General features: G+C 45.3%; 1 protein-coding gene across 1 annotated transcript in view; it reads left to right on the top strand.

The window, feature by feature from the left end:
- LOC128979917 (transitional endoplasmic reticulum ATPase) overlaps nt 1–19,352 on the top strand; it is a 56,822-nt gene that overhangs the window by 11,973 nt on the left and 25,497 nt on the right. The window contains exons 4-9 of the mRNA XM_054398313.1: nt 463–605; nt 1,608–1,738; nt 13,480–13,611; nt 13,978–14,080; nt 18,329–18,462; nt 18,717–18,852. Of these exons, the coding sequence (XP_054254288.1) occupies nt 463–605; nt 1,608–1,738; nt 13,480–13,611; nt 13,978–14,080; nt 18,329–18,462; nt 18,717–18,852 (779 nt within the window). The remainder of the gene's footprint in view (nt 1–462; nt 606–1,607; nt 1,739–13,479; nt 13,612–13,977; nt 14,081–18,328; nt 18,463–18,716; nt 18,853–19,352) is intronic.

The following is a 19,352-nucleotide window of genomic DNA, read 5'->3' as shown; positions in this document are numbered from 1 at the left end:
AGCTCTATTCTCTGTAGTAAGTTATGAGAGAGAGGAAGGAACATTTTTCCCCAGTCTGATTTCCTTTACAGTTGATTCAGCAGTAGCTTCTTATTGAAACAAAATTTAGCTCATGATTCTTGCAGGTCTTTAGGCTGCATCAGTAATTTGTGAATATGCCTTTGGGATGGCAAGGGGGGGCTACAGAAGAGCAGAGGGTAGGAAGAAAGTATGGAACTCCCTAGCAGTTTTGGACAAGTCTGAGAAGAGTGAAGGAAAGTGTGTGTTGTAAAGACTAGCTCTCCAGTGGGCATGGTTTTTTTTTTCCTTGCCAGCATTCTCATGCAGTTCAGAAGTCCCACCAAGGTTTTGGAGGGTCCTTTCTGGCATTTGTACTGGCCTGGGAAGGAACATCACTGCCTTTTCCAGACTAGAGTGTAAGTCTAGGGTGATATGGCTAACCAAAGTTTTCTTCTGTTGCAGCATCCAGCCTTGCCCAGATGTGAAATATGGCAAGCGGATCCATGTGCTGCCAATTGACGACACAGTAGAAGGGATCACAGGGAATCTGTTTGAGGTGTATCTCAAGCCATACTTCCTGGAAGCATACAGACCTATCAGGAAAGGTAAGAGCACCTGTTATTGAAGTCCTGATAGTAGTGAGCATGAGCTGAGCTATTCCTGAAACTGAATAAAGAGAATTTCTAGAAGCTTGCAGAGATCTCTATGAAGCATTAGACTGACATCTGTAGTGTGAGACGCTGCTAGTGCTGGTTTAATTTTTTCATAATCTTCAGGAGAGAGGGTGATACCTTCTTGCTGGCTGGCAGAGCAGCTTGATAGATCTCCTGCGGTTCATTTTGTTGGGTTTTTTTGTGTTTTTTGGTTTTGCTATATGGGATGGGAGAACATCAGAAAAGGCTCAGGTAGAACTCAGTTTCATGAAACTTTCTCCTGAGTTGCTACCATTTGATGAGATTGGAGAGTTGCCCACATAAAAATCAATTGGTTGGATATACTAGCTGGCACTCTGACTAAATTCACTTTTTCAAAGTAATTTAATTAATAACTGGGAGAGTGCATAAAACTCAAATATACTTTTAGAGTTGTGTTAGTAGCACTTCTGCTGGAACAAATAGGTCGTAATACAGTATAAACAAGTTGAAGTTATCCAGCTTCTGTAGCCCAATTTAGCCAGGAATCATAGTGCAGTATTATGTATTCTGCTTCTGAAGACAACCAGTTCTAATTAGTAATAGCTAGTTATAATAACTTCAAAATGAATTTTTATTAAGTTTGGGCTTTTTGTCTGTTTTAGAAATGTTAAATTGAAACTGAATGGAAATGAAATATAAGTCATTGCCTTTGTGCTTTGTGTTTAGGCAATATTCTATTCTGTTGTTTGATGGTTTTGTTTGCTGTTTTTCTGGATGAAATTTGAGAGCTTCAGCTGCTACTAGTTTAAATGATGCTCTGGTAGTCTCAGTACATGCAGCTCTTGATTTTAAAATGCCAGCAGTATATGCCTATGTAACCCACTTCCTTGTCCTCTGGGCTGCTGGTAGTACAAGAGTTGACATTTTTCAGACATCTGTTGCAGCAGGCTACTGAAATGTGGAGTTTTATAGGTGACATCTTCTTGGTTCGTGGAGGGATGCGTGCAGTGGAGTTCAAAGTAGTGGAGACAGATCCAAGTCCTTACTGCATAGTGGCTCCAGACACAGTGATCCATTGTGAAGGAGAGCCCATCAAACGAGAGGTGAGCAGAATTTTGCCATGCAGTTCTATTGAGTTCCCTCTGCCTGAAATCTGTTTTGTTGACAGTCCCTGAGAGCAGCAGTGTGTGCAGTTCCTGGTTTTGCATTTTATGTATTGAATGTAATTATTAAAACCTCTGGTTTCAGGAGACGAGCTGCTGCTGAAGATAGTCAGAGAAACGTGCTTCTGGTGTTCTTCCAGGTGCTGAGATGGCACCAATGCTTAGATTTGCTGACAAGATGTCATACTTCAGCAGCAGCCAGTTTTGCATTTGCCTCCAGATATCTCATGCTGGACCTAAATACATGTTTCAATTCCAAAATTCCCTTGATCCATAGCAGGGTGGGCTTACAATGTTATTAAATTTCGTGCCATGTGGAAAGAAAGCAATTAGTACTTTTCCAGTGAGAAATTTGAAATCTCTAAATATTTGATTTTTTTTTTTTTTTTTTACCCCCCTCCCCAGTCCCTTAAGGCACCACACCCCAAAAACCCCCAACACTTCCCTTCTCCCCACCTGAGGGTACACCCAAAACCCCCAGGGCTCTTTCTCTTCCCCCCGCCCTTCCTGCTAGGCTAATTCCAGGCTGGCCAGGCCTGAGAGTGCCTCCCCCCTAGCTTATCCTGGCATTAGGTCTAAACAGGCATAAGAGGCCTGAGATACTCTCCCACCGTCTACCCGATAGCGAAGCATCTCCTAAGGGAGCAGTGAGGGAAGAAAGAGAGTGACTTTGCAGACAGATTTATAGGGTGTAGGATTTATGGGTAGAAATCTGTTGTTCCCTGTGTCCACCTACTGGGTAGACACTCTGGATACTGGAGGTGTAACTTATGTGGCAGCCCAGGAAGCACCCAGCCTAAACTGCCACAGTGTTGGTTTGTAGTTAGCTGCCTTCTGAAAAATTCACCTCTATTTGACACTTGTGGGACTATGTCTGGGCACTGGATGAGTCTGGTTTGGGCTCTTCAGGATATAACAGAGGCAGATTGCAACAAGTTCAGCCAAGGCCATCAAAATTATGAGATTCTGAGGGCAAAATGAATGAGGAGCAGCTGGGAGAACGGGTTGATGCAGTATGGAAAAGGGAAGACTAAGAGGCAAGCTTACTGGTAACTGCCTGATGGGAAGGGGTGGATTATAGAGATGTAGCCAGAGAATGTAGGGATGCAACAAGGAAAGCCAAGGCCCTCCTGGAACTGAATTTTGCCAGAGGGGTGAAGGAGAACAAGAAGAGCTTTTTTCAAATATATCAATGATAAAAGGAAGAGCAGGCAAAAGGTGGGCCCACTGCTGAATGATATAGGAGATAGAGTAACTGATGATGCAGAGATGGCAGAGTTGCTGAATGCCTTCTTTGCCTCAGTCTTCACTCCTAAGACCAGCCCTCAGGAAGCTCAGTCTCTATAGAAGCAAGGGAGCAGAACTGGAGAGATGTGGACATTCTACTGGTCAGTCAGGACAGGGTTAGAGATTTCTTATACCATCTCAAGACACACAAATCCATGGGCCCTGATGGGATGCATCCATGAGTGCTGAGAGAGCTGTCTGATACTGTTGCTGAACCTCTCTCCATCATCTTTGAAAAGTCATGGAAAACAGGAGAGGTGCCTGATGACTGGAAGAAAGCAAATGTCACTCCAGTCTTCAAAAAAGGCAAGAAGGAGGACCCAGGCAACTACAGACCAGTCAGCCTCACCTCCATCCCTGGAAAGATGATGGAGCAGCTCATCCTGGAGGTCATTTCTAACCACATGGAAGACAAGAAGGTTATCAGGAGTAGCCAACATGGATTTACCAAGGGGAAATCTTGTCTAACTAATCTGATGGCCTTCTATGAAATTATGACCAAATGGGTAGATGAGGGAAGAGCAGTGGATGTCATATATCTTGACTTCAGTAAAGCTTTTGATACTGTCTCCCATAACATCCTCATAGAAAAGCTCAGGAGATGTGGCATAGATGGCTGGTCAGTGAGGTGGATTGAAAACTGTCTCCACAACAGAGTTCAGAGGGTCGTCATCAGTGGCACAGAGTCAACTTGGAGGCCTGTGGCAAGTGGTGTCCCCCAGGGATCGGTACTGGGTCCAGTTTTGTTCAATAACTTTATCAACGACCTGGATGAGGGGATTGAGAGTACCCTCAGGAAGTTTGCTGATGATACAAAACTGGGGGAGTTGGCTGACACCCTGTCAGGCTGTGCAGCTGCCCAACGTGACCTGGACAGGCTGGAGAGCTGGGTGCAGGCAAACCTCATGAAGTTTACTAAGGACAAGTGCAAGGTCCTACATCTGGGGAGGAATAACAACAGGCACCAGTACAGGTTAGGGGCTGCCCTGCTGGAAAGCAGCTCCACAGAGAAAGACCTTGGAGTGCTAGTGGATGGCAAGTTCTCCATGGACCAACAATGTGCTCTTGTGGCCAAGAGAGCCAATGGTATCCTGGGATGTATCAAGAAAGGTGTGTCCAGCAGGTCTAGGGAAGTTGTTCTACCTCTCTGCTCTGCCCTGATGAGACCATACCTGGAATACTGTGTCCAGTTTTGGGCTCCCCAGTTCAAGAGAGAGAGAGACCTGCTGGAGAGAATCCAATGGAGAGCCACGAGGACGATGAGGGGACTCAAGCATCTCCCCAATGAAGAGAGATTGAGAGACCTGGGGCTATTTAGTCTTGAGAAGAGAAGACTGAGAGGGGATCTGATCAGTGTCTATAAATATCTGAGGGGTGGGTGTCAAGTGGAGGGGGCCAGGCTCTTTTCAGTGGTTCACAGTAATAAGGAACAATGGGTTCAAACTAGAACATAGAAGATTTCACCTCAGCATAAGGAGAAACTTCTTTACAATGAGGGTGATGGAGCACTGGAACAGGCTCCCCAAGGGGACTGTGGAGTCCCCTTCTCTGGAGACTTTCAAAAGCCACCTGGATATGTTCCTGTGCAGACTACCCTAAGTGATCCTGCTCTGGCAGGGGGGTTGGACCTGATGATCTCTTTAGGTCCCTTCCAACCTCTGATAAACTGTGATACTGTGACACCAGATACCCAAACAGCCTGTCTGCTGTAGGTCCAGCTGCATTCAAAAGAAGGAATTGGGTGCACAAATAATACAGTTCATTGACATGCAACATACACAGATTGCTTTAGATTCCTGGTGATACACTAAACTATAGTATCACTATGTAGCTCCAAACTGTGATTGTGTATCAGTGTGAGCTGAAATTCCCCCCACACACCGACAATAACCAGGCTAGCTCAGTCTAGAAGCAAATGAAAGTGGTATTTACAAGCAAATCTACAATCTATGATGAAATGCAATGAATATGTACAAATATACAAAATTCACAGCATTTACAAATATATACAATCAACAGAAAAAGCACAACCAAGCTCCCTTTGCTTCCCCTGAGGGGACCTCCCAAGGGGCCTCCCTCCCAGACCCCCCTGGCAGAAGGCAGAGAGATAAAAGCAGAGAAGCTGTTAACTTGCGTCGACAAGGTCAGTGCGTTGTCTTCAGCCAGAAGAGAAGAAGCAGCAGCAACCAGACATCCCAGCAAGGAATCTGAGAGCTCAGACCCCGACTGCCCCTACTTGAGAAGTGGTTCTTCTTTTCTCTGATAACAGGAGCTCTATCACCTTCTTCCTTTTGTAACAAATCTGACTGGGCAGGTCCACCTTGATTCACTGAATCTCTACTATTCACCAACCAGGTTGCTTGTGCCAAATGCTTCTCCCAGTTTTTCAAAGATCCAACCCTCCATGGCTTTGAGAGTGGTTTTCAGCAAACCATTGTAGCGTTCGATCTTCCCTGCAGCTGGTGCATAGTAGGGAACGTGAAATATCCACTTGATGCTGTGCTCTTTGGCCCATTTTTTTCAAGATTATTCTTGAAATGAGTTCTGTTGTCTGACTCAATTCTCTCTGGAATTCCGTGTCTCCACAGGATTTGTTTTTCCAGACCAAGAATGGTGTTACGTGCAATTGCATGAGGAACTGGATAAGTTTTCAACCATTCAGCGCTTGCCTCTACCATAGTCAGCACATACTGCTTACCAGATTGAGAACGAGGTAGAGTGATGTAGTCAATCTGCTAGGCATCACCATACTTGTACTTGGACCATCGGTCACCATACCACATGGGCTTGATTCGCTTTGCCTGCTTAATAGCAGCACAAATGTCACAGTCATGGATGACTTGCGTGATAGCATCCATGGAAATGTCAATGGATCTGTCACAAGCCCATCGGTAGGTTGCATTTCTGCCTTGATGTCCTGACGAGTCATGGGCCCGCCGAGCTAAGAACAGCTCACCTCGGTGTTTCCAGTCAAGATCAGGATCAGAGTTTGTGTCCACTTGGGAAACTCTTGCAGCTAGATCTGCCTGATGGTTCTGTTGTTGTTCCTCAGTAGCTTTGGTCTTAGGAATGTGAGCATCGATGTGTCTCACTTTCACTGGGATTCTCTCAATGCGAGCAGCAATGTCTTGCCACAGATCTGTACCCAGATAGGCTTTCCTTTTCTCTGCCATCCATTCTTTTTCCAGTCTTTCAGCCAACCCCACAAGGCATTGGCTACCATCCATGAGTCGGTGTAGAGATAAAGCTTTGGCCATCTCTCACGTTCAGCTACGTTAAGAGCTAGCTGGACAGCTTTTACCTCTGCAAATTGACTGGATTCTCCTTCTCCATCTCTCGCTTCTGCAACTCTGCGTGTTGGACTCCACACTGCAGACTTCCATCACCGCTTGTTCCCAACAAGATGACAGGAACCGTCTGTAAACAAAGCATATCTCTTTTCATCATCACACAGATCACTGTAAGGAGGAGCTTCCTCAGCATGAGTTACTCTCTCCTCTGGAGGTTTTGTGCAGCTTGTGCCTTCTGGGCAGTTTGTGATCGCTTCCACCAAACCAGGCCTTTCAAGATTTCCCATTCGAGCTCTCTGTGTTATCAGAGCCATCCACTTAGACCAGGTAGCATCTGTTGCATGACGTGGTGAAGAACCTTTGCCCTTGAACATCCAATTCAGAACTGGCAATCTAGGAGCTAGAAGAAGTTCTGACTCAGTTCCAATCACTTCAGAAGCAGCTAAAATCTCTTTCTCTGTTGGGGTGTAGTTTGCTTCTGAGCCTCTGTGGCCACAACCCCAGAAACCAAGAGGATGTCCTCATGTCTCACCTGGAGCTCTCTGCCATAAGCACCAGGTTGGACCATTGTCACTTGTGGCTGTGTACAGAATGTTCTTAATGTCTGGACCAGTTCGGACAGGTCCCAGACCCAACTGTCAGACGCCACTCTCCATTCTGCTTTCTCACAGGCCAGATTGGACTGTTGAAAGGTGAATGAGTTTTGCTGATGACTTTCTGACTCTCCAACTGACAAATCAAGTTTTGAATGGGCCCCAAAGAGTCATGGTTAGTTCTGTGTTGTCTGTGATGCACAGTTTGAGAAGCAACTGGCAACCTCACATCCTTTATCTCATGTTGTCCCACAGCTGCAGATTCATCTGAAAGCTCAGGTCTAATAGACAACTTCAATTTTCCTCCCTCATTTTCTGCAGTTGCTATTCCAAAAGCCCATTTGTAACCATTAGGGTCTTTAAAATGTCCTTCTCTCAGAAAATCAGTTCCCAAAATACAAGGTGCATTAGGTCCTGTTACAATAGATTGTTTCTTCCACTGCTTCCCACTTAAGCTTATATCAACCTCTATCTTAAACAACTCTTGAGATCCACCAGTGACTCCCTGAATAGTTATAGATTCTCCCCCTTGATAATTTGATGGTATTATGGTGCACTGAGCTCCTGTGTCAACCACGGCCCTGTACTTCTGAAATTTTGAAGTGCCAGGCCACTGGATGTACACATCCCAATAGATTCTGTTATCTCCATTATCCCTTACCTCCCCCTGGTGGAAGGCCGGGCACCCCTAGTTTTGGGGATTACATCCACATGTACAGCTGGCACAATGTCCAGCATCAGAACTGGAATCACTGTTGGAGCTACTGGAGTTGTTCTGGGAAACTGAGGAAGTGACAACTACCCTTCTGGTATTGTTACCTCGGGATCTGCCACTCTGCAGTTCCCGTAACCTCCTGAAAAGATCAGAAGTTGGCTGACCATCCCATCTGTTCATGTTCTCGCCAAACTGATCACGCAGAGTTATCCAGATACTGCCACGTGATTGCCTCTGCTGTCTGTTTTCGTTTGACCTATTCTGGAATGGCCTTCTTGGAGGACGTCTGTTCCTGACAGCTGAAACTTGTATCCATCTGGAGGAAGAGGAATCAGAATCATCCCCCTTCATCAAGTTGGATATGGAGGTTTTAAGTTCCTCCTTCAGCTCTTTCATGCAATTCTTTATCTCTCCAGACAGAGTTTCAGTGGCTGAAACCAAAGAAGTACGTGCGAGACTATCCTCCAATTGCCTCATTTGGTCAGTGAAATGGCCAACAGTAGGAGGTACTCCACCATAATTTCTTGCCACAATTCTGCTTGCCAGAATAGTAGCATAATTAGGAGGCGCAAGCCTAATGATCTTTCTGGCAAGGCCTGTTCCAACAGGAATTTCATCAGGATTCAATGTCTTATGATCTGCATACATCACTTCTCTCCCAGCAAACTCTCTCAGACGCTTGATTCCCTCATCTATTGTGGTCCAAGGCTTAGGGTTCCATGGTAAATCATCTCTGCTGGGGTACCTCATAAGGACTGCCAATAAGAGGCGTGCCCAGAGAGAAACTTTACCAATGCACTTGCCTTGATGCCTGTCTTTGCCAGTATCCTTCGAGAGCATACCCAACTGGGAGGCTGACTTGTCACCTACCACCAAGGCTGGGGCTCCCATATCAAAACATCTGGCTAGCCAAGACAGGACTGACTCAGTGTCTCCTCTGATGTAATCCTTCCTCAGATGTCTAATTTCCTTTCTGGGTGTATTAGCTGACTGTATGTCATCCTCCTCCTCATCATCATCCTGAGGTCGCTGTCCCCATATTCCTACTGTAATCCTCCGTGCAATTTCCTGAAGTTCAGAGGCACTTCCAGCAGTTGCTGATTTACCAGGGTCTACGTCCTGACCTACATCTCCATCATCCATGTGTGGTCTCAAGAGGGCTGCCAGAGTTTTAAGGCTAACCTTCTCTTCCTCATCAAAAGGATCTTTCTGAACAGAGGGACACTGAGTAGAAGGACCCTCGCCTCCTTCTGCACCATCTGCACCATCTCCTGCAGCATCTGCACCTTCAGATGCAACTCCTTTGCGCTTTCTGGTGGCAGTGGCAACCAAATTTACTGGTTTGGCTTTCACATTCGCAGTAGTGTTAGCAGGTACAGAGGAATCCTGTTCATAGTCAGCAGGTACAGAGGAATCCTGTTCAGAGTCAGCAGGTGCAGAGGGATTCTGTGCAGAATCAGGAGGAACAGAAGGATCCTGTTCAGAGTCAGCAGGTACACTTTGAGACCCTGCAGCTGCTGCTGTATTCATCTCACCAGCAGAGGGAGAAGGAGAAGACTGTGACTCGTTAATGACGCCTGCCTGCGCAGCTGTGTCTGCCTGTGCCTCGTTAATGGCATCTGCCTGAGTAGTCATGGTTGTTATCTGCGATTCTGGCACGCTTCCCGGACCTTCTGGCAAAGGTCCCGCAGCTACTGCTGCTGGCTCTGAGTCAAGGCTATCGGCAGCTTTCTCACAAACCTTAACTGTGATCTCCTGGACTCTGTAATCAGAATCAGAACCTAATTCTGAATCTCTCTGAACTTTTCTATGTTTCCTCTTATGTCTACGCAGGTTGCAAGAGGAAGTAGCCTTAGGTGTTTCCTTATGTATTTCTCGATACAGTGATACCAGTATCCATATGCTTATTCCAAGGTTAGCATAAGATATCTAGGGTACCATTGGTTCCAAAGACCCTCTGTAGTTCTAAGAGGAGTAACAAACTCAAATGCGTTCCAACAGGCCTGTTCCAACAGGAATTTCATCAGGATTCAGTGTCTTATGTTCTCCATACATCACTTCTCTCACAGCAAACTCTCTCAGGTGCTTGATTCTCTCATCTGTTGTAGTCCAAGGCTTAGGGTTCCATGATAAATCATCTCTGCTGGGGTACCTCATAAGGAGTGCCAGTAAGAGGTGTGCCCAGAGAGAAACTTCACCAATGCACTTGCCTAGATGTCTGTCTATGCCTGTATCTTTTGAGAGCGTCCCCAACTGGGAGGCCGACTTGTCGCCTACCACCACCACTGGAGCTCCCATATCAAAACAGTGGCCAAGCCACAACAGGATTAGCTCAGTGTCTCCTCTGATGTAATCCTTCCTCACATGTCTGATTTCCTGTCTGAGTGCATTAGCTGACTGTAGTCATCCTCATCATCATCTTGAGATCGCTGTCCCCGTACTCCTACTGTAATCCTCCTTGCAGTTTCCTGGAGTTCAGAAGCACTTCCAGCAGTTGCTAATTTACCAGGGTCCACATCCTGACCTACATCTCCATCATCCATGTGTGGTCTCAAGAGGTCTGCTAGAGTTTTAAGGCTTACTTTCCCTTCCTCATCAGAAGGATCTTTCTTAACAGAGGGACCCTAGACAAAAGGACCCTCACCTCCTTCTGCACCTTCTGCACCCTCTCCTGCAGCATCTGCACCTTCTCATGCAGCTCCTTTGAGCTTTCTGGTGACAGTAGCTACCAAATTTACTGGGTTAGCTTTCACATTCGCAGTAGAGTCAGCAGGAGCAGAGAGATTCTGTGCAGAGTCAGCAGGTACAGTGGGATTCTGCACAGAATCAGCAGGACCAGAAGGATTCCTTATAGAGTCAGCAGGCACGCTTTGAGACCCTGCAGCTGCTGCTGCATCCATATTGACAGCAGAGGGAGGAGGAGACTGTGCCTCGTTAATGGCACCTGCCTGCACAGCCCTGTCTGCCTGTGCCTCGTTTATGGAGCCTGCCTGAGTAGTCATGGTTGTTATCTCAGATTCTGGCAAAGTTCCCGGACCTTCTGGCACAGGTCCTGCAGCTGCTGCTGGCTCTGAGTCAAGGGTATTGGCACCTTTCTCACAAGCCTTTTCTTCCCCGCACTTAACTGTGACCTACTGGGCACTGCAATCAGAATCAAAACCTGATTCCGAATCTCTCTGAGCTTTTCCATGTTTCCTCTTACGTCTACACAGGCTGCAAGAACAAGTAGCCTTAGGTGTTTCCTTATGTATTTCTTGATTCAGTGATACCAGTATCCGTATGCTTATTCCAAGAAACACCAAATTCGAGGTGGTTATAAGATATCTAGGGTACCATTGGTTCCAAAGACCCTCTGTTGATGTAAGAGGAATAACAAACTCAAATGCGTCTGCTAGTAGATTTATAGTTGAGTTACCATATCTTCTTAGCCCAATAAGACCATAACAGAAATCAACCACATTTAGTAACTTTTTTTTAGCCCACAGAACCGATTCATATGCCACATATCTCACAATCTTGTCTATCATGGAGGAAATGGCCCAGTTGTAGACCACCACAGTCAGACAATGAATAAAATGCCAAACCAACCAAAACAGCTTCATTTTGCTTACTAATCTGCGCAGAAATAAATCATACAAGGAATTGCCCCGCGTTAGAGTGCCAAAAACAAAAGATGTGTCAGTGTGAGCTGAAAATCCCCACACACACTGACAATAACCAGTCTAGCTCCGTCTAGGAGCAAATGAAAGCTGTATTTACAAGCAAATCTACAAACTATGATGAAATGCAATGAGTATGTACAAATATACAAAATTTACAACATTTACAAATACATACAATCAACAGGAAAAGCACAACCAAGCTCCTTTTGCTTCCCCCCAAAGGGGACCTCCCAAGGGGCCTCCCCCCCAGACCCCTCTGGCAGAAGGCAGAGAGATAGAAGCAGAGAAGCTGTTAACTTAGCTCACCAAGGTCAGTGTGTTATCTTCAGCCAGAAGAGAAGAAGCAGCAGCAGCCAGACAGCCCAGCAAAGAAGCCGAGAGCTCAGACCCCGACTGCCCCTACTTTGTTTTGAGTAGTGGTTCTTAAACGTTTCTATCTATCCAATGGAAGTGTTTAGGACAATCATTATTTTGCTTTCTTACATCCAATAGTGACTTATTTACACTCTTTTGCTTTCTCTGCTTGAACTTTGAGAAGAAATATTAATAAGACAGTTTCAAACCATCACAGATTGCAATCACAAACTCGATCTCCTGGGGATGTACTCAGCATAGCTGAGGTCACAAATCTTACCCAAAAGGCATCCCTTTGGGGATGCCCTACCATGACAGAGGGGGACAAACCCATTGATCTGTCCCAGCCCTTTGGTGTCCAACTCCTGATCACCTCCAAAGGAGATATGAAATTTGGGCAATATTTATACCTCATTGTTTATAATTGTGCAGAGTGCAGGGATTGGACTGCTGTCAGTCATCACTCCTGGTGGTCAACCAGTTGTTTATCAGTTGCACAAGACATTTCTTGTTTTCTTTTTGGTGTGACTCCTCTGGTCAGCATTGTTACAGGTGATAAGTGGAAAAATGGAATGATGGGCTTCCACCTTGCCCCCTCCATTCTGCCCAGTGCCATGGCAACACAGACCACCCAGTCTCCACCCAACCCTTGTCCTTGTTTTGGTCACCATGTGTTTATCAGCAACATAAGGCTTGGTATTTTTTCTATTGTTTTATGCTTCCAACACTGAGCCCCTCTGAGATTCCAGGCTGTGTTATTGCATTATTTTAATGTGGCCTAATGTGACAAATAACTAAGGCAAGTAGATATTTGGACAGCCAAATGAATGGATGTGGTAGAGCTATACTGAGTTGGTCACAGTTAGTCTTGCCTGCACATCTGTAATGTTCTCTGTTATTTCAAGTCAATCCCGAAAGAAAACACTGTGTCAGAGAACTGTATGGTAGCTAGTATATGTCACATAGTTAGAAATATCACAATTTAAGGAATAAGTATATTTTAGACTGGGCTTCATTGTCTATTCTTATCTTTATTAGCCACATCAGAGGGTCATAGAACTTGGTTTGCACTAGAGTCTTTAGGGGTCTTGGCAGCAGAGGCCATCATTCATAAGGGTGGATTTCAGTGAGGTCTAGTTATGTGCAGGCATTTCCCTTTGCATGTCTGGGAAGAGAGAACTGAGAAACACTTGTAGAAGACACCATGAAGACTTGAAATTGCGAATCTTAAGACAGCAAAGAAATGGCAATGAGTTTTGGGGGCACTCACTGCAAGAAAGACATTGAGGTGCTTGGGCGATCCCAGAGAAGAGCATCAAAGCTGGTGAAGGGTCTGGAGAACAGATCTGGTGAGGAGCAGCTGAGGAACTGGAGTTGTTTAGTCTGGAGAAAAGGAGACTGAGGGGAGACCTTATCACTCTCTACAGCTAACTGAAAGAAGGTTGTAGCAGGTTGGGTGTCGGTCTCTTCTCCCTAGTAACAAGTGATAGGATGAGAGGAAATGGTCTCAAATTGTGACAGGAGAGGCATCAAACACTGGAATAGGCTCCCCAGGGAGGTGGTTGAATTTTCATCCCTGGAGATGCATAGATGTGGTGCTAAGGGACATGGTTTAGCACCAGACTTGGTAGAGTTAGATAATGGTTGGACTCGATGATCTTAAAGGTCTTTTCCAACAAAAACAATTCTATGAAAATCCTGGATTTCTGAGTTCTGTAGACTAGGAGGAATTATTGAACTATTGTTTTCACTCATGTTTAATGTATTTCCTACCGGGTAGGATGAAGAAGAGTCACTGAATGAAGTGGGCTATGATGACATTGGTGGCTGCCGGAAGCAGCTGGCTCAAATCAAAGAGATGGTGGAGCTTCCCCTCCGACACCCTGCGCTTTTCAAGGCCATAGGGGTGAAGGTAAGTACCCATGTGCACCAGGTGGATGAGCGAGTTTGCCCTTGTGGATGACTCTTGATGTCTGAGATAGTGGGAGAAGAATAAGTAATTTGGATGTTTTTTTTTTAATGTTGGTGTTACAAAAGTATTTCCTTGTATGTTTTGGACACATTAAAATACTGGCAACTTGCAAAGCAGAGGAATGCTTTAAATCAGCACTATTCCTTACTGGCAAGGATTTTGTTTGTAAGGGTGTTGATAGCAATGTTTCATGAGTTTGCATCACAATTTCAGGCTGGCTTTATCAAATGTTTACATCTTCACTGTGAAAATGCGTAGGTGTTCAGATACTAGCTCAACATCTAAGTCCCTTGCCTTTGCCTTTAGCCTCCACGTGGGATCCTGTTGTACGGTCCTCCTGGCACTGGTAAAACACTGATTGCCCGAGCAGTGGCCAATGAAACAGGGGCTTTCTTCTTTCTAATCAATGGTAAGTTTTGTGGCTGCTTTGACCCCCAGATATACTGTGTGTTCATTCATCTCATGATAATAGATGGTATTAATAAAGCTTATAGAGCCATGTTGTCCCCATGAGATCCTTCCTTACCTCTTTGAAGTGTGACTCTGGGGACACTTGTGTGGAAGCATCTGTAGTGGCACTTCCCTTAAGCTTGAGTGTTTTGTAGCAGGTTAGTTAGAAAGGATAAGTGTAGAGTCCTGAACCTGGGGAATAATAACACCTTGCACCAGTACAGGTTAGGGGTTGATGTACTGGAGAGTAGCTCCACAGAGCAGGACCTTGGAGTCCTGGTTGATAAAAAGTTATCCATGGAACAGCAATGTGCCTTGGTGGCCAAGAAGACCGATAGTATACTCAGGTGCATTAAGAAGAGTATGGCCAGCAGATCGAGGGAGGTTCTCCTCCCCCCTCTATTCAGCCCTAGTTAGACCACATCTGGAATATTGTGTACAGTTCCGGGCTCTCCAGTGCAAGAGGGACAGGGAACTACTGGAGAGAGTTCAACAGAGGGCTGCAAGGATGATTAAGGGACTGGAGCATCTGTCTTATGAAGAAAGGCTGAGAGACCTGGGGCTGTTTAGCCTGGAAAAGAGAAGGCTGAGAGGGGACCTTATCAATGTCTACAAATATCTGAAGGGTGGCTGTCAGAAAGATGAAGCCAGTCTCATTTCAGTGATAGGATGAGGGACAATGAATGTAAACTCAATCACAGGAAATTCCACCTAAACACGAGAAAAAACTTTTTTGCTGTGAGAGTGATGGACCACACACGGCTGCCCAGAGAGGTTGTGGAGTCTCCTTCTCTAGAGATCTTCTGGATGCGTTCCTGTGTGACCTGCCTTAAGTGGTCCTGCTTTGCAGGGGGGTTGGACTCAATGATCCCTGGAGGTCCCTTCCAAGCCCTAGCATTCTATGATTCTATGAAAGACAGCTTTGTGATGCAGCTTTGTGAGTGTTCATTTATGTTGATGAAGGCAGAACTGGGAGTAAAGTGGTAAGATAATTCTATGCATATGGATGCAGGATACTTGTTTCTGTTGCTCCTGGCTTGTTCCATTCAGAGAAAAAGCTTATCTGCTGTGGATTTCTATTTTCCCCTCAAGTAAAGAACAAGACCTCTTCTGTTTCACATAACATTAATCATAGGAACTGTCCTGAAAGCTATAATGAGTACCTTGGGACTTAGCTACAAGTGACAGAACCTCCTATTGCTACTCCTATAGCAGTTGAGATGGATACTGGCTTATGTCCAATAAGGACCAGATTCTGAATTTTCCTCACTGTTTTTCTGTTGCATTTTACAGTCAGAGCTTGTGGCAGTTTAGGCTGGGTGCCCCCTGCCACTGCTACATGAGATACACCTCTGGTGTCCTGGGTGCCCACCCAGAGGGGTGGACACAGGAAATGGCGTATTTCTACCCATAAATCCTGTGCCCTATAAGGCCATCTGCAGAGTCATTCTCTTCCTCTTTCTTCCCTCTGCTCCCATGGGAGATGTCCTCTCTTATCTGGTAATGCCGGGGGAGTATCCTCAAGGCCTCTTAGGCCTGTCTAGGCCTAATGCCAGGAGGAGAATGGAGGGGGGGCAGTCTCAGACCTGGCCAGCCTGAGACTTGCCTAGCAGTGGGAGGGGGGGGAAGGAAGAGCCCTGAGGGGTTGGGTAGACCCTCAGGTGGGAGGAAGGGAGGACTGGGAAGCTTTTGGGAATCCTGTGAGGGGATTCTGTATGCTTTAGGATGTTCTTTTCCACTATGCTTTGTAGTTTGTAGTTTTCTGTAGCTTCACCAATTCGTTTTTCCATTTTAACTTTTTTCCATCACTCTCCAATCCGTTTGCGTGTGTCATTCTTTTGTCCCTTTCGGGGCAAGAGATGTTCTGGCTGGCCTCAAACCAGCACAGAGCTGGAATAACTGAACATTTTTACTTAAGGAGTGTTGCTTTGCTTTTCTGATTTCAATCACAGACCCATGAAGGTGAAAGGAAAGGAGTGTATAGCACAGCATAGCAGTGAGCAGCAGTAGGGAAGTGACTTGCTTTGTATCTCAAGATATCAGATGTAAACAGACTGGTTTTAATTGTATGTCACCCTTGTCATATACCTCCTAAGTGTATGGAAGGTGTCACTGCATGCTAATGAGCCAGATGTTTCTTTAGACACTTGTACATCTATTGAATAATAAAAATGTTGTCAGAATTAGTGATGTGTTCTGTTTGATAGTCCCAAGCATGGAACTGGTATGAATTGGTGAGTTACTTATAATGAAACACTCTTAGTACTTGCCTGCACCAGTGGCTCTGCAGCTGGCACACTTCAGCTAGCAAGCAGCTTTGCACTCCTGATGGTCAGGTTTCTTTTTCTTGGATTTCTTAGAAGCATACTTTTCATTATCACTCCCATCAGCATGATGGAAAAGTCTGTAAAACCAGAATAAATCCGTGATCCTGCACTAGTGTTTAGCAATTGTAGAAGATCTCGGGGGAATGCTGTCCTTCTGGGATTGATGTGCTTACGCATTTTTTTAGTTATTATTTTTTTATTTATTCTTTGAGAGGAAATGGGTTTGAGATTTTTTTTTTTTAATTTTGGGATGTTGGGTTTTTGGTGGTGTTTTCTTGTTTGGTTTTGGGTTTTTTTTTAAACTCATTTATAGGATCTTACAGAACTAAATGTATATCAACAGATGTCATCTCTCTGGACTATTGTAAAGCCTTTGACACAGTCCCCCACAACATCCTTCTCTCTAAGCTGGAGAGATATGAATTTGATGGGTGGACCATCCAGTGGATAAGGAATTGGTTGGATGATCGCATACAAAGGGTAGTGGTCAACAGCTTGCTCTCCAGATGGAGATGGGTGACAAGTGCTGGTCATTATCTTCATCAATGATATAGACAGTGAGATTGAGTGCACACTCAGCAAGTTTGCAGATTATACCAAGCTGAGTGGTACGGTTGATAAGACTGAAGGACGGGATGCCTGTGTTTCAGCCATGAGGAGCAGGTGCTCTCCTCTCTGGGAGAGAAAATCTAGGAGCTACACAACACACACTGTAGTTTTACCATGGGGAGGACATGAGGAAGTGGGATGGAAAACCCACTTCAGTCCTATCTACATGAGTATGTGAATTACAAGGAAGTTCTCCCCCAAAGGATGTTGCCTCAGTTTGCAGTGGAAAATCACCCAAAAAGAGCAGACAAGCTGATACTGCTTCTGTTCCTCCTGAAGGGACTCCCAAAGCATCTTCACAAGATGCAAGTGATTCCAGTCAAAAATTAGAGGGGTCCTGCCTCCAACCAGATGGAGGAGAGGGACAACTGGGTTTATTGGACTGTACAGAACTGATGGCTTGGCAAGTTGAACCCACAAGAGTATAAAACTTTAGTAGATACAGTTGCCCAGTGTAATCTGATGCCATCAAAGTATGAGGGGTGGAACCCATCTATATTATCTCATTTATATAAAACTCTCTTTATCTGAACTCTTTATCTCAACCTGGAGTTGGTTTTGGGTTTTGGTTGGGGTTTTCTGTGTGTTACTCTCCCTTACTTCTGTTTTGTAGGGAAAAAGGCTGTTTAACCCATTACAGGGGGGGACCTACAGGAAGGCTGGGGAAGGATTGTTTAAAAGGGCTTGTAGCAATAGGTCAAGGGGCAATGGTTTTAAACTGGAGCAGGGTAGATTTAAGTTGTACATAAGGAAGAATGATCTAGTTGGAGGTGTCCGTGCTCACTGCGGGAAGGTTGGACAAGATGCCCTTAGAGGGTCCCTTCCGACTCAGTGCAATCTGTGAATCTGTAATGCAAGCAAAAGACAGCTTCAATAACTTGCAGCTTTTTTTTCCCTACTGTGATAATTAATTGCCATATGATTTGATTGCTTCTCTTGCAAGCTAGGATTGACATTAACTGTGTGTGGTGGCATATAACAGAAAAGCTTACCAAGCGTGAAATAGGCTAAGGAAAGAGGCAGCTAAAGGTAGCTCACTGACTAGTGCTGCGTTCTTTTAAAGTAAACTGAAAACACCAGAATAATGATAAAATGTAATTCTGCATGTTCTTGCCTGTTCAGTTGCAAATTTAGTGAAGTTGCTTGATAGTATTTGCTTTGGCTTGAAATCTAAATTACTTCCATGTGAATGTTGTACTAAAAAAAATCAACTGCATGCCTTGGGGCTAGCTGCCTCTCTTCTGGGTGCCACAGTGCCATTATTTTTTCAGGTCCTGAGATTATGAGCAAGCTGGCTGGTGAGTCCGAGAGCAACCTGAGGAAAGCCTTTGAAGAAGCAGAGAAGAATGCTCCCGCTATCATCTTCATTGATGAACTGGATGCCATTGCCCCTAAGAGAGAGAAGGTAAAGAAAGCTTGTAGAAGATAGAGGAGTACATCTTTTTTGGTAGCAGCTGGTGTGAATCTCTGCATTTGGCTACAGGGTAAAGCAGTATTTAACTTAGTGCTTGAATTCAGTTGTATATCAGAAGAATCCGATTTAGTTCACAATATTTCTTAACAGCTTGCGTCTGTTGTATCTGTCTGCTCTGGTGCAGTACTAGCTCCTGTGCTATGTTTTAGAGCTTTTGGTCTGATCATTACTTTCTCCCTCCATAGACACATGGAGAGGTGGAACGTCGCATAGTGTCTCAGCTGCTGACTCTTATGGATGGACTGAAACAGAGAGCACACGTAATCGTTATGGCAGCCACCAACCGACCTAACAGCATTGACCCAGCACTCAGGCGATTTGGTAACCATAATTGTTATCTTTTTTGTGTGTATCAGATACTTAGAATCATAGAATCAACCAGGTTGGAAGAGACCTCCAAGATCATCTAGTCCAACCTATCACCCAGCCCTAAGCAATCAACTAGACCATGGCACTAAGTGCCTCATCCAGTCTCCTCTTGAACATCTCCAGTGATGGTGACTCCACCACCTCCCTGGGCAGCCCATTCCAATGGGCAATCACCCTCTCTGTGAAGAACTTCCTCCTAACATCCAGCCTATACCTCCCCTGGCACAACTTGAGACTGTGTCCCCTCGTTCTGCTGCTGGTTGCCTGGGAGAAGAGACCAACCCCCACCTGGCTACAACCTCCCCTCAGGTAGTTGTAGACAGCAATGAGGTCACCCCTGAGCCTCCTCTTCACCAGGCTAAACATCCCCAGCTCCCTCAGCCTCTCCTCATAGGGTTTGTGTTCCAGACCCCTCACCAGCTTTGTTGCCTTCTCTGGACACGTTCCAGTAC

This window comes from Indicator indicator (genome assembly GCF_027791375.1).
Source record: "Indicator indicator isolate 239-I01 chromosome W unlocalized genomic scaffold, UM_Iind_1.1 iindW_random_scaffold_158, whole genome shotgun sequence".
Lineage (NCBI taxonomy): Eukaryota > Metazoa > Chordata > Aves > Piciformes > Indicatoridae > Indicator > Indicator indicator.
This window is presented reverse-complemented; position numbering and strand designations above follow the sequence as displayed.